At 40.0% G+C, this 16,222-nt stretch overlaps 1 protein-coding gene across 1 annotated transcript; it reads right to left on the bottom strand.

The window, feature by feature from the left end:
• Positions 1-5,288: 5,288 nt before the first annotated feature.
• Positions 5,289-10,801, bottom strand: cbln1 (cerebellin 1 precursor). The gene is made up of 3 exons (XM_063067448.1): positions 10,512-10,801; positions 9,777-9,896; positions 5,289-8,027 (listed from the first exon to the last, which is right to left on the bottom strand). The coding sequence occupies exons 1-3, from the start codon at positions 10,761-10,763 to the stop codon at positions 7,830-7,832; spliced, it is 570 nt and encodes a 189-aa protein (XP_062923518.1). The 5' UTR covers positions 10,764-10,801; the 3' UTR covers positions 5,289-7,829.
• Positions 10,802-16,222: the final 5,421 nt, after the last annotated feature.

Genomic DNA, 16,222 nt, shown 5'->3' with positions numbered 1-16,222 from the left:
TTGTAGCTGTGCTACTTTATCTCAGCTGTAACTAGGTTTCCTATCAAAGTAATTAGCGTCATACTGTAGGCGACATCATTAAACACTGTGATTACATCAAAATAGGCCTTGATTTATAATAATTAGTGAATAATTAATCAACTTTAACTTTAGTATTTTTTAGGAATTCTCTTACTATACATACCAGAACACACAGATCTGTGCACATCTAGCAGCAAAAATGAAAACAATTGTAGTTAGATGCAGATATAAAGGTTGGAAAGAGTTGGGGTGAAAAGCCTGTCTCTGGCAGATACTTGGAAGTATCGATATACCCTCAGTGGCCACTTTATTAGGTAGTCTACCTCCTGCATCTAATAGGGTGACCACTAAGTGTATGTTCCTGGTCTTCTGCTGCCTTAGCACATCCAACTCAACATGCTGTGCGGTCAGAGATGCTCCTCTGCAAACCGCTGTTGTCACAAATCGTAATTTGAGTTACGGTCACGTTTGTGTCAGCTTGAACCAGACTGGCCATTCTCCTCTGACCTCTCACATCAACAAGACATTTATGACCGCAGAACTGCAGCTCACTGGATGTGCTTTTTTTTTTAATTTTCTTTAGGTTTTTGTCTCATTCTCTGTAAACTTTAGAGAGGGTGTTGCATGAAAATGCCAGGAGATCAGCAGTTTCTGAGACACTCAAACCACTCCCTCTGGCATCAACAATCATTCCACAGTCAAAGTTACTAAGATTCCATTTCTTCCAATTTCTGCTGTTTGGTCTGAACAATAACTCTGAACCTCTTAACCATATCTGCATGTGTTTATGCATTCAATTGCTGCCACATGATTGGCTGCTTAGATATTTGCATTAATAAGTAGCTACACAGGTGTACCTAATTAAGTGACCACTAAGTGTGTATATCATAATGTACCTCAGGAGGAGAAACTTGTATCACATTTAACGCTAAAGAGTCAGACAAGATTGCGACTACATGGTATGAATTATTGATGGAATGTCACTATTGGATGGAAGGAGTATCTAGACTAAGATAACTGCATGGGACCATTCACTAAACAAGCTGGTATTTCTTTTCCCTTTTCCTATATTACGAAGTCCAATTGGTTCAGTCTCTGCCTACTTGTATTTGCTCTCCCCACATTCTGGCCTCCTACCTTGACACAGTTCAGATGTGGCTGTGAATCAGGGCAAAGCATGCCCTCGCCCACTGTCAGCACATTCTCAATTTTCAGTTGGGTTAGTCAATGCATTCTGCACGTTGAAGATGCCAGTCCTACTGTGAAGATCACCAAATCCACACCAGGACTCCATTGTCTGCCTGAACAAGTCAACCAACAAACAAACTGATGTGCATCCCTGATTTTTATAATAGCAGAATTAGCTGCGAGTGAAACTAAAGTTACTTTATTGGTTCAAGTATCAATATTTCCCCCCTTAGAAATGCAATGTAATTCACCATTCATTCTATAATTTATTTTAAACAGCACGTCACCAGGGTATTCCATTTAACGTTTTGCAAATGTGAGTTCATGGAGGGTAAGATGAAATGCCGGGATATATTACAGAATCATTGAGGATAAATATCCAAAAGGTAAGAACTTCATGAGAGATCAGAGTTAACTATCCGATAGAAATGGTTCGCATCTACCGGTTCTGATTGTGAGCAAGTCACCTTTTAGAGATAATTTAAGACCTTCTTTTACTGTACTTTAGGATTAAAGAGGTTTTTTTTGTAAAAGGTTGACGAAAATTTATGAAATGTTGCAGAAGACCTGACGTCCTTAGCTATGCATATACATCATCTTCATAAAGTTCCGACTTTTATTCCCACATACTGGTGTACAAACTTACCTTAGGCAATTATACAAGACGTACCATTCAGCAAATTCAGCAACTGTCCCCAAAAACAGATTTGGAAACGTGGCGGAACTGAACTCTGTAAAACACCTCACGGAGGCCAGCAGCAACACGACACGGCGAGGTACTCGGAACTCAGCCTGTCTAGTTAGACGCCGGTCTGAACTGGGCCTGCTGCCCCAGCACGAGCGAAGGCGAAGCAAAGCGAACCAGGCCAGGTACTTTGACAGTGCAAACTTACCACTGCCGGCCGAGACTCGAATGGGTCAAGGAGGAATTTACCTGTGTTCTCCCTTCGATGTTTCACGGTCATGTGACCAGTGATTATTACCCCTCGAGAATTATTTAGGTTAAATCAAAAGCAACCCCTCCCCTCCCCTCGTTTGCAGCCGAGGACTGGCAGAATGGACATTTGTTTTGGCTGAATCCTTTGGGTTCTTGCCAGTGTGCCGCCGGTTGCCGGGGACGCTGCAGTTGCCAAGGCTTCGACCGCGATCTCCTTCCTTAATCGATTGCCACCCGCTGCCTGGTCCGCTTACACAGAAAACGATCCCAAACTTACATTAATGACTGCACGGCCAGGGCTTTTGAATTAACCTACCATATATTATTTATATTAGCATGTCGTTTCCAAGACTAGCCTGCTCCACCATCTGCATCTTGTGCGAAAACACCGATCCAACCAGCCCAGTGGGTTTTCACCTTCCACTCGACCAATGCAAATCCCTTGGCCACTGGTTGTACCCACCAGGTACAGTCTTACAGAAGGGACAACCGTGATTAGACTTTCTCTTTGGGATGGGTTGATGCTTTCCTGGGCTAGTGGCTTGATTGGACCCCGTCGTCGAAAATCATTAATTCTCCAAATCCAAACCTTGTTCCAATTTCTTCTTTGCCGTCTTGTGCCGCCCATCAAATAAGCCTGACGAAGGGTCTAGGCCTGAAACGTCGACTGCGCCTCTTCCTATAGATGCTGCTTGGCCTGCTGCGTTCACCAGCAACTTTGATGTATGTTGCCTATACACTGTAATATTGGTTGTTGATGTTGTTTCTATCCCAACCATACCGCTTGGTGGTGAATTATATTACCTTGCGTGTTAAGTGTTTCAGGTCATTGGACGTGCGGATGATCGAGCCGAAACGGTTCGAAATTTGCCGAAAAAAAGCCGAAATTTGTTTGGCTCCACAGATGCTGCCTGGCTTGCTGAGTGTTTCCTGTACTTTATCTTAAGTTGAAATTTCGAACATCTGCAAGTTTTGCTTTTTTTTTAATTTTAGAAATTAATGTCGCCCCAAGCCACCGCCTATAATCAGGATCGGTTTCGTGAGACGGGGGGTGGGTAACTGTTTCATTTCTACGTCTTGCAGATCACGACTTTAGATTTCTGAAGCTATTATGCCGAAATATTACTCGACGATCTTGTGCAGCTGGGAAGATTTCTCTTAAAATAGCAGAAATTGCGATCCTGTTAACTGACCATGAATTATTATGCAAAATCGCCAGTATCTGGATACGGGATAACGTGATACCATAACATGTTAAGTGTCGTGTGCTTTCATCAACCACTCCTCTACGCTCAGCCTAAAAGACTCGACTATCATTTCGATTTGAGAATCCAAGTTACCGTACGGACTTCAACTAATACGTGTCACTACAAGCAGCTGCATTGTCCTCTGATCCGGAGAAAATTTGTGTTCGCACACTTTCCTCTACTAGAGGCTACAGGGTAATTGGATTGAATGAAATATATACAGTTAAGTGAAAGTGGCACACAGCTAGGCCGACAACAACAGGTTGTGAATAAAACAGGGCCTTTGTAAAAAACCCGTAGATGGTGACGATTTAATGTTGGTTCTATCTGCACGTAAATATGAACACGAAACACCGGTCGAATTGTATGTGAATCAAGATCGTCATTTTATAGTAGATTATGCATTCGCTAAAATAATTTCGACTTTTGAAAGATCAAATTAATGTTATTCATCAGAACATGAAGTAATTTATTGAAGTGTAATTAAAATGGTGATTTTAGAAAGCACTGCGGGAGGAGGCAGTTTATGGTGTATTAGATTATTTTTAATTAATATAGCAAACATTTGAAAGTAATCTCCTATTAGCTGCAGTGTGTCTTCGTTTTACCTTATTCAAGATTAATCTTCAAACTTATTTAAGCTTAACTGATCATTTTTTACGTGTCGTTTTAATATTCCCATTTCGTTGATCGATATGTCGAAGGAATTGCCCAAGTAGAGTCCTACCGAGATCAGTCCAAATTGGAACTGAAATTGAAAATAATCATAACCAATTGAATCAAAATCGCTGTTTAGTCCTCGAACTTCAGCGCAAATGATCTCGATTTGGGGCTCTACGATGTTAGCCTTGTGTTTGATTTATTGTTTGCTAAATGCTTGGAGGTTTTCTAAACCACGTAAACTGGGAGTGACTACCAGCCAAGACAAGTTGGTCAATTAGTTTGCAATTTTACAATTGCGTTTATTTCCTGAACGCTTGATTCGGAACTGCGCATTCCGCGGTGTCTTAGTGTTGTGGTGGAACATGAGCAGGTTTCATTGAGAGTTTAAAATCAGAAAAGACTTAGTTCATGAACTCAAACCCGTTATTTGTTCAAATGAAGTTGGTTTTCGATACAAGCCAATAATAACCACAGGGAAATTACCCTGGTTCTTCCACGTCTCAAAACTGAACACAAGACTGGTGAAGCTTATTGGCAACACCCGTCAAATCGAACAGCAACAGATCAGACAGCACAGACTTAGAGCGCCAGACTAGATTCGGCATTCCTGGAGCCCGTTCAATTATTGCATCGAATGTTCAATTTGGAAAGAGGATCTGATGCCCTGCCGGTACTTAAAAACGGCGCTCTTTTCAAATAGTTAGTAAATCTATGCTTCAGTGGCACTGAAGTTAGCTGAATGCGTTGGTCGGGCTGGAATGGTTTCCACTGCTAACTCTCGCAAACTCAGCGCACTGCCGTCACAGACACCTTTACGCTAGTTTCCCCATAACTACGAGCCTCGCGGCAAGATTCCGCTCGCAAACTCTTAGCTTCCACAGAAGATCTGCTGAAAAATGTGTACCTACCGGTTGGGAGTTCAGAACTTCAACTCGATAGGATCTCTCGCCAACGACCGATGCTCGCGTTCTTAATTAGGTTTCTAATAACAGGATGGTAATGGAAATTGTCTTTCAATCTAATTGAAGGTTGGATTAGGATGCTAGACAGGCGTCTCTCGTGTTCTCTTCTAGAGAACGTCACGGCATTTTTTTTTACCAACACTGGTAACGAGATCGGCCTATTGAAAAACCGATCCCGAACCCCCGCCCGACACATACAGAATACCTTAAACTCCTTACGTTAGATCTTACAAAATTTAGCCATTTAGAGTGGTTGGACTCACTGTGCACAACCAACAGCTGGGAGCAAATTAAATCATATTGGAAAGAGAAAATGGTCAAAAACACTAAACAACATTGACGCTTGAATATTGTTTTGTATATTTAATTCGAAGCACAATCGTGTTGATTTAAAGTACATAAACTTTTAAAGGGATGATTATGCAGCGATCGCGCCTTTTTGAAATCAATGCACCGGTAAAAGAATCTTAGCTTATCAAGTATTAATTTTCCCCACGTGAGCCAATTAAGCAGTTCGCTACTGTAGAGAACTGAGAGTTATTCAGATAAACTGCTGCCAAGCCCAGCAATCCCAGTCTTGTTCCTGATTTGCAAGACTTTGTCATTTTTCATCAAAACACTTTGGCCCAGCGGTTCCCGACCTGAACGTCCACGGGCCCCTCGGTTAATGGTGGGGGTCCAGGGCATAAAAAAAGGTTGCGAATCCCTGCTTTGGACCGAACACGACGGCGAAAAGTATCCTGCAGAGTGGGCCTGTTTTCTATTGCGAAAATTTGTTCTATTATACAGGTTCTGTAATATGTCTTCCAGAACAGTAGTTTATAGCCTCTGCATATGATCTCAACAGCATAAATACCTCGGGAATTTAAGCGTTATATTTGCTTGGTCCATTTTATCATAATATCAGGTCCCAAGACGCTTCTTCCGGGGGGTGGGTACACAAAATTTGTCATCGAGCCACAGGAAAAGATAGCAAGAAAGGCGACCAAATGTTTGGTCAGAGGTAGGCTGTCGGAAGCGCCTAGGAAACTAAAATGTTTAGTGAGAGAAGTCCAGAGTTAAAGACGATATCCCAGGGCCACTAATGAAAATGATTAATTTGGGATCCGCAACGGAAACAATCTAAACTATTTCTGAACCAACTCGATCTCATAATTGTCTGCTCTTTTAAATAAAAAGTCAGATATAAATAATTTTACCAAAAAAATGAAACCTAGTCTATATTCTGCAATAGGAAATCAGTTTCACATAACGCTGCAAGTGGACCGTTACTTGCCTGAGGTGCTATGCTTGAAATGTCACCTTGATAAGCCCAGGAGTGCGCTCCGTGAAGGAAGCACAGATTACCTGAGGCGACTGAGAACGATGCCTTGCTGATTTATCAAACATCCCATTGCCTCAAGTGATTAAGAACAAAATGGGTTTAAGTCTTAAACCGCAGGCACAAATTCGACGAGATTTCTACTAAAATAGCAAATTTAAACAACGTCTGTACCTAATTGTTCGTATGCATTAGAAGAACCCGTTAGTGTTTAAAAACAAATGTACTGCTGCAAAAAAAATTGAATCACTGAGCCAAACTGCCGATTACCGAGCCTACAGAACAAGCAGGCGCCAATCAATGTGAAGGTTATGCATACGCGGTGCCAGTGACTGGAATTATACCATTCATTAAACACAAATTACTAAACACTGGAGCAGGAACATATACAATATTGCATCAACTAAAGCTTTTGTAAGACTATGTTTTTGTAAATATACCTGCTTTTCTCCGTCCGCCAAACCGCTATTCTAAATGTATTTTTGCAATGGCTATGATAACCTGATATTTTAGAAACAACTTTTAAAGAACACGGCGTTTTGTCCCTAGATTCTGTGCGAACACACACAGATATATAAGAATAATAAAATATGCGTCTCCAACCATGATTTCTGGTTAACAAAAATAAAAGTTACATTTAAAATTTATTGAAATAAAGCAAAATTCAATTTTATAAATATTCACACATATATTACAGTGCTATTTTTTTCATAATTTCTGCTGTTCAATATGGCCACATTATACTGGAACAAAAAACGATAGATATGCTACCAGAACGATTAGCGGCCTCCACAGAATAAACCCAAAATACACTGAAATACTGAAACACAACTAACCGTCCTTGTTTGCTAGATCAAAATTACCATAATTCCGTTTTTAAAGTTTATGCTCGGCTATATAGGTTGTTAATCTGTCACAGAATTGAAAATATTGTATCTATAGGATGTAGAAATACAAAGCATTTTTAGACTGCAACCATCTCTAAGATTCCGCATGGCAGACGTATACAGGCATAGAGAAGCATGTTTTCTGCTTTCTTACATATTTAAAGAGACGGTATCCTTTTGGCAACCAGTCCTTCATTGAAGTATCCCTGCTAAACTTTTCTGTCCGTTTCCTGATTTTGGCAGCCTATCCAGACTGTACTTTGAAACTACTACAAAATCAAAGCCGATGGAATAAATGCAATTAGTCTTGTTAAAACAAAAGATAATTTAGCGTATTCGTGCTACAGTGTGTTTATCCATTGGCTCATTGAAAGTGATGATCTGGGGATTAAACCAAATGTGTAATATGTCCATGAATAATTTTAAGGCTGGGGTTATTCTTAATTGATTTTAGTAGATGGAGGATACCAAATGGGATACTGTCCCTTTATAATAAGTTTTCTGTGCAGCCTTGGGATGCACTTGCGCTGTTGGGGAAACAAAAAGTTATCAACCCTCTTGTGACAGTATAGGGTTCAGGAAAAAATGCAATGTTGTTTTCTCTTAGAGTGGAAACACTAGGAATCCAGAGAAAGTCGAGTATTTCCACCCTCCCATTAGGTTCCCTCGTTCCAGTTTAAGATAGGCTCGGTCCCCCTTTTCCATCTGAGTCAACACTCCATTGCTGGCTGCTTCTCTTGTCACATCCTGATCTCCTGCAAAGGCTGAGATCAATGGCCAGCCATTCAGCATCAGGCTCACCTGTAGGGAAAGCATAACGTTAAAATAATGTCATCGTGTGTATTGATAAAATAGCGGGTTTAAAGTGAAGATACTGCACAGTTATCAGAACATTACTAATTACAATCCCAGGCCATTTTACTTAATAGCCAGTAATGGCACGAGTATGAAAAATGCCACAGATGTAAAGACAAATTAATTACAGAAAATCTGAGAATTCCTTAACACAAATCTAAAAGTGAGGTCTTAATCATTTAGGTGTGACTCTTTCGGATCGTAAAAGCTACGGCTGAACGTTATCTTCCCGAACGGTGGATAACCTCTTGTACATTTCCGCCATGTACTGTAACTATTTCAGGCTACCAAGTCTTGGCAATCTTCTGCAGTTACTCATACTATACTCAGTATATTAATAAAATGTCTTGTGGTGCATTTTAATTACACTATTCTTTGAGAAGTGAGACTTATTAGGGCACCAATTAAACCATCCTAACTTCCATCATGATTTGTTTGATAGGATACTTGAGACGAATAGGAGACAATTCTTTCCATCGACAATTTTATTACAGAATTTCAAATACCGCACATTCAAACAACGGCGATGGTGGTAAAAAGTTATAATTCCGCAGCGTAACTCCACATTAAAAATGCCAAGCAAACTTGAATACAGGGCAAAATATATCTTTTCTGAAACTCTGACGCAGTGTCTGTGTAGGTTCCTTCTCAATTTTGCACTCAGCTGCCGAATATACGAGACTACCCCAGGTCTACGTTACCCATTCGCTTGAAAGCTTGCATTATTTACAGTTGACATTAGTTCTCAAATTTGCTTAGTTTAGCTCGTCCCTTAAATAACCCAAATATTTTGTAATAGGGATTTCTCGATTTGCGGATTGTGTTGAAAAGGGAAAAAAGAAATATTACCTTTATTCATATTGAGCCAGCATGATACTGTGACACGATTGCACCATTCAGCAGAAAGATATAATACTTAATAATCCAATGCCAATATTTAGATTTCAAATAAAAATTGAATTCAGTGCAATTTGCACATTAAAAAAATATTCTTTTAACTCGCAGCCAAAGCTGTTTTTGACTCGGTTGCTGTCAGAGTGATCACATACAGTATGTCAACATCTCAGACAGTGAAACGCTGCGAAACAGTGTAAAAAATGGAACAGTGAAGGAGAATCGCAGGTGGGGCCATTCCTGCAGAGCTCTTGAGAATCACCCGTCCACTGAGGACCGTGAAGTTTGCCTATGTTAATTTATATTTGTTTTCAAGACCTTTGGAATTGAAAGCTCCACCACCATCCGTCAGTGAATGAACAAGTAGCCACAAGGGCACGCTGAACTGACCAGGACGGTGTTGTCGCCGCTGTTTGTCTCAAATTGGAGACGATCTTTAATTAACCTTTCACTTCCAAATACTTTGATAGTTTGTTTTAAACATGGCGTTAAACGATTTCTAATATAATTTACAAAAGAAAAAAAAACGCATTAACTCTGTGACCTTGCCAGTGCTTTCAGTTCCTCGCATTCGTAAATTCCCCGCGTCTCCCATGAAGACCTTTGGTTAATTCCCCTCACTTTGATCAGCTTGCCTGTTGGCTAATATATACAGTACGAATGGCTGCCCATAAAATCTAATCGTGATGTATGCGGCAAATCGCTGGATACATTTAAGGCTCCATATTCTTTACAGCAAGAACGAGAAACCGTGAAAAAAAAAGTCCACACATTCGATGCGGTGACGGCCTGTCTACTAACCTGGATAGTTTGCCGGTTATACACTTTGACCACGTGAAAGTTAAAACTGTAAATTCCTTTCCTTGGAGCTATAAAGGTGCTTCTCTCCGAGTCAAAATTAGAGCCGACATTCACTAGTATCTGAAATCAAACATAACTAATGTCAGCTACCCGAAGCCACTCAGTGGGCTGTCTGAAAACAGATGGCAAGACCAGCGGGAACACGGGGAGAATGGAGGAGATCACAGGCTTGAGAGTTGTGAGAATCATAAACAGCAGTATATTTCTTCCTCGTTTCAACTCCATTAGTCAATTCCACCTGCACGTTCAATGCCTATTACACAAGTATTAAGTTGGAATTTCTAGTTCTTATTTAGATACATTGCTCCCCCATTCCGTCCCATTGCATGCAACTAATCACCTCACCCTTCGCTCTTCATCTTCAGATCTTTCTGCCACTTTGCCTCACCTTTTCCTAAACTATCTTGCTTCCCCTCGAACTGCTCCTGCCTTTAAACTTATATTTTCACTGGAAAAAAAAGCCTTCCGCAACTTTCTTCAAACTTTGACTTTCGCTGCCCATCTAGCTGGGTGATTTGTTCTACCGGATGGAAACGAAGCTGACTGTGCGTGAGGTACCCAAACTAGCCGACCCTCGATATCGGAGCTGCCCTGAGATAACGATCCAGCACGTTCCTGCTTTCATAAATAAATGCAATACAACTCATTAAATAAAGCAGCTTCCGCCCCACTCACATTGTCAAAGTAAATGATCATGGTCCTGTTGCTCATCTCTGAAGGCTCGTGGTTCGTGCTCCTGATGACTGAGAAAGCCACCTTGGCGCTGCCAGATCGCACAGAAATCCCAAGCGCCGTCCCCGTAGGATCCGAGGTGGGATTCGAGTCACAGACCACGAGGCATTTCCCCTCCAGTACGATCGGCTCCGTCTCATTCTGACCGCACACGAGTCCCGCAAACCAAACCATTGCGAACAGCAACTCTAACATGACGAGCGACCACCGAGTTCCACAAAATGTCAATATGCAGCTTGCTCCTTATCTCCTGATCGAATCCAGCTTTCACTCTTCTTGGGAGTTCTTATTATCCCCTCCTGTATTTTTTTTAAATTGCTTTATTTGTTGGAGAGCTCACCTTCTCGCTTTGTGCCTGCGTCTCCTTCTCGCTTTCTTAGTTTATAGCAAGTATTAAATGACCCCTGAAGTGTAAGAAGGGGCCCTGACAAGAAGACGCACAAATGAATACATAGCGCTGCGTCTAGTCCCTGTGTAAATTATTGATAGAAGAGAGATAACAGGCAACAAAACCGAGCCCCTCCAATGCCGCCCTGCTCACTGGCTCCGCCGCCTCTCCCCCCTGTCAATCAGCCCGTTCACCACCAATCAGCATTGCGCTGACGAGCCCGCGTGACTCCCAGGAGGTAATATAGTTGGAACGAGCAGATCAATTTGATTCTCTGCATTCAGTTTCTGAGTGCGGTTGGGAATGTATGCGCGCATCTTACAAGCACCAGCTCTTGTTCGCTTCTTTGCAAAGGCGTTAATTCTTCACAAGAATACATAGCTTACTATTTAATTTCTCTCTAGGCACACAAGAGCCATGCTTTGTATCTTTTCTCACACTTTTTAAATAAAAGGGGCAAACCTAGAACAAAGGATCATTGTTCTGCATTTTTATAATTCGAGTAAAAACAAACGTTTTCATGATTTGGTGAATCCTTTTTTTTCCGTTTTCAGCCGTAATATATGTGAATACTATATCTACTTTAAGACGAGGGCTTGTCAACTTAAATCTGTTAGACGACATAAACAGGTCGCAGTCAATTGACATTTGGAAACCCCCTTCGTTTCACCTTTTAGTCTGTAATTAAAATTACGGACACGCCTTTTTTTTCTAGAAGTGCATTGGTGCATGTACTACAGTGCATGCATCATCTCAACAAAGAATTATTAAATAAATTCTAGCCAGAATGTCGAATTGATTGGACAAGACAATTTGTTAGATTCGTCAATGATGTCCAATATGCTGGTTAAATAAAAGAGTAAGATCTAAGTTAAATCAAATATTGTACAGCATGTGTCATAATTATTACACTTGATAAATTCAAAACTGTCTAATGATGATCAAAATAACAAATAATCATCTGAATTGAATTTCAAAAGCATAGCCAACAAAGCAAGCTAAAAGTAAAATTTCCAAGTAAAATGAACCCACGTAAATAACTGGTATAAATTGCTCACTTCAGTGACATTTGCAATATTTGTGGAACTAAGTAGAGTTCTGTTATGTAGATTTTCCCTGGTCTAACATGTAGAACTTAATGTAAAAGTTTGCCTCACTCACACCAACCCACAAATGTTTATGTTGAGTGCAGCATAACAAGTCTGATCATTACTATGTCTCCCACTATAAAGGCCATAAGGCATTGGAGCAGAATTAAGTCCATTCGGCCCATTGAGTCTGCTCTGCCATAAGTATCCTACAACTCCTGAAGTGAAATAGCAAACATGACAGAAAAAAAGCACATTGTTCCAAAGCTGCCAAACATGGCATAAAACATTAATTTGCACATGATTAAATTATACACATATCACCAAAAAAGAACAATTGGTTTAATAATCAATCTACAAGAAATATAATAGATTAGAACATTTCCAGTGTGGATTTTCTTCTCAAGATGTATAGATGCTGTACTACCAAATCAAATGCTCCAAATTACATTGCATTTGCTGAAACATATTTGTATTTTATATTTTCTAGTAATATAATGTAAAACTGATAACGATATTTGAAAAGCTGATGTCACTTATCAACGTATAGGGCCCTAAGACATAGGAGCAGAATTAGGCCATTTGGCCCGTTGAGTCTGCTCCACCATTCAATCATGACTGTTCCTTTTTTCCCTCTCCTCAGCTCCACTCCCTGGCCTTCTCCCTGTAAACTTTGATGCCATGTTCAATCAAGAACTGATTAAGCTCTGCCTTAAATACATCCAATGACCTGGCCTCCAAAGCTGCCTGTGGTAACAAATTCCACAAATTCATCACCCTCTGGCTAAAGTAATTTCCCTGCACTTCTGTTTTAAATGGACACACCCCCCCCCCCCATCCTGAGGCTGTGCCCTCTTGTCCTAGATTCCCCCACCATGGGAAACACCCTTTCCACATCTACTCTGTCTAGGCCTTCAACATTCGAAACATATCAGTGAGATCCCCCTTATTCTTCTAAATTCCAGTGAGTAAAGACCCTGAACCATCAAACATTCCTTGGATGATAACCCTTTCATTCCCAGAATCATTCTTCTGTACCTCCTCTGGATCCTCTCCAATGCCAGCACATCCTTTCTCAGAGGAGCCCAAAACTGTTCACAATACTTAAGATGAGAGCTCTCCGGTGCCTTATAAAGCCTCAGCATCACGCTCCTGCTCTTATATTCTAGACTTCTTGAAGTGAATGCTAACATTGCATTTGCCTTCCTCACCACTGTCTCAACCTGCAAGTTAACCTTTAGAGTGTTCTACATAAAGACTCCCAAGTCCCCTTGCTTGTCAGATTTTTGGATTTTCTCCAAAAATTTAGAAAATAGTCTGCACATTTATTTCTACTACCAAAGTGCATGGCAATGCATTTTCCAACATTCTACTTCATTTGCCTAATCTGTCTCCTAATCTGTCTAATCTGTCGGCCTAATTTGCCTAATCTGTCTGCCTAATCTGTCTACTTCATTCTCCTAATCTGTCTAAATCCTTCTGTCGCTTTGCTGTTTTCTCAACACTACCTGCCCCTCCACCAATCTTTCTATTATCTGCAAATTTGGCAAACAAAGCCATCCATTCTATCATCTAAATCATTGATATACAGCATAAAAAGAAGCCATCCCAACACCAACCCCTGCAGAACACCATTAGTCACTGGCAGCCAACCAGAAAAGGATCCTTTTATTCCCACTCACTACCTCCTACTAATCAGTCAATGCTCTAAACATGCCAGTAACTTTCCTGTAAAACCATGGGCTCTTAACTTGGTAAGCAGCCTCAAGTGTGGCACCTTGTAAAATGCCTTCTGAAAATTCAAATATACAACATCCACTGTATCCCATTTACCTATTCTACTTGCAATCTCCTACAAGAATTCCAACAGGTTCATCAGGCAAGATTTTCCCTTAAGGAAACCATGCTGACTTAGTCCTATTTTGTCCAGTGTCACCAAGTACTCCATAACCTCATCCTTAACAATTGACTCTAACATCTTCCCAACCACTGAGGTCAGGCTAACTGGTCTATAATCTCCTTTCTGTTGCCTTTCCCCCTTCTTAAAGAGTGGAGTGATGTTTGCAATTTTCCAGTCCTCTGGCACCATGCCAGGGTCCAGTGATTTTTGAAATATCATTACTAATGCCTCCACAATCTCTACCGCTACCTCTTTCAGAACCCTAGGGGGTAGTTCACCTGGTCCAGGTGACTTATGTACTTTAGGTCTCTCAGCTTTTTGAGCACCTTCTTCCTTGTAATAGTAACTCTTCTCACTTTTCTTCCCTCACACCCTTCAACATCTGGCACACTGCTAGTGTCTTACACACTGATGCAAAATACTCAATTAGTTCATCTGCCATCTCTTTGCCCCGTGTTTTTATTTCTCCAGCCTCATTTTCTAGCAGTCCTATTTCCACTCTCATTTCTCTTTTATTTTTTTACATACTTGGGAAAAGCTTTTACTATCCATTTTGATATAGTTTGCTAGCTTGCCTTCATCTTTCATCTTTTCCCTCCTAATGATTCTTTTAGTTGCTCTCGTAGGTTTGTAAAAGCTTCGCAATCCTCTATCTTCCTGCTAATTTTTATTTGTCATATGCCCCTTCTTTGGTTTTTACATTCCCTTGTCAGTCACAGTTGTACTATTTTGCCATTTGAGTATTTGTGCATGGAGTACAACTTTTAGTCTTTTTAAATGCTTCTGTTATTTCTTTATTGTTACTTGGTGTTGCATTATTGGTTAGTTTGTTTATTCTTATTGTAACATTATTGGTTACTTTGCTCTTGGTTCCTAGTGGGACATGCTTATCCTGTGCATCCTGGATAATGTTATATATTTAGTATATAATGTTAAATAATACACAAGTATTATTTAAAATGATATACCATGGGTGCATAATTGTTAAAAAGTACACAATCATTCCAAATTTCTTTGCAAACTAATTCTTCTAGTTTATTTCCCACACTTCATATTTCTCTTGAAATCATTTCTTTAAAATTTATTACTAAACCCTTCTGTTTCACTATGTCCTTTCAACCTTTATCTTATATAGCTTGGATATTCTCCTAAAATTACATTTCGTATATGTGCTGAATCAATTTGAATTTTTGTATTGAACTCTCTCTTGGCCAGGCTTTTTACATGAATTGGTTATTTAATCAAGAATTCTTAAAGTTCTGTGATATATCTGTAATTCCACGGCACACAATATTTTAAGCATACTGTGTATGTTGCAAAAATATTTCCCTACAACAAATTCTCAATCACTTCTTGCTGATTTAGTTGGAGATGATTAAAAATTCCGTGATTACTAGTCTTGATTACCTTTAATAATTTCACTTGGTCCTTTACCTATTTTTTAATCTGTACTCTTTCTACAACAGAATTATCCATAGGGTACATATGTTAGAATGATCCCCTCTTTCATTTCAATCTACAGGGATCCTATCTCGTGACTTCTATTTCGCTTTGTTTACAGAATGTGGGTATTAGATAGATAGATAGATAGATATACTTTATTGATCCCGAGGGAAACTGGGTTTCGTTACAGTTGCACCAACCAAGAATAGAGTATAAATATAGCAATATAAAACCATTTTGCAGATAACCATTTTGCATATTGCAGATAACACCAACATTTCTTTATACACAGATGGTACCCCATTCCTAATTTTACTTAAACTGACTAAGTCACTTCAGAAGGCCTCAGAAGTCAACTACACTGTTGTAGTTCTGGAACAAATACAGATTTGTCCGGGAAGCAATGACTGTTTACTTCTCTAAAATGCATTACAAACATTGATCTGTTTTGGCAATTTTACCGTAACCAGCATTTTATTTTAGATCTAATTATTTAACTGATTTTCATTTTGTGCTGTTGTGGTAGGGTTCACGTTTTTCAAGATAGTCAGCCAAGGCACCGGGGTTGTTAAAAAAAAACTGCAGATGCCAGAAACCTGAGATATAAAAAAAAACACCAAATAATGGAAATGCTCAACAGATCAGGCTGCATCTGTGTATCAAGAAACAGATAATATTTCAGGCCCAGGACTGTTCATCAGAACCAGAGAAGAGAGAAACAAAGTGAGAAAAGGTGCAGGCAAGGGGACTGGTTGGAAAAAAATGGAATTTCTCTGATGGGAGAGGGTGAATGACCGAATGTGGTACTTAAGATCCAATTAATCTGATGATACAG

The sequence above is a fragment of the Mobula hypostoma genome, chromosome 14 (assembly GCF_963921235.1).
Source record: "Mobula hypostoma chromosome 14, sMobHyp1.1, whole genome shotgun sequence".
NCBI classification, from domain to species: domain Eukaryota; kingdom Metazoa; phylum Chordata; class Chondrichthyes; order Myliobatiformes; family Myliobatidae; genus Mobula; species Mobula hypostoma.
Note: the sequence above shows the minus strand (reverse complement) of the source record. Positions and strands in the feature narration are given on the sequence as shown.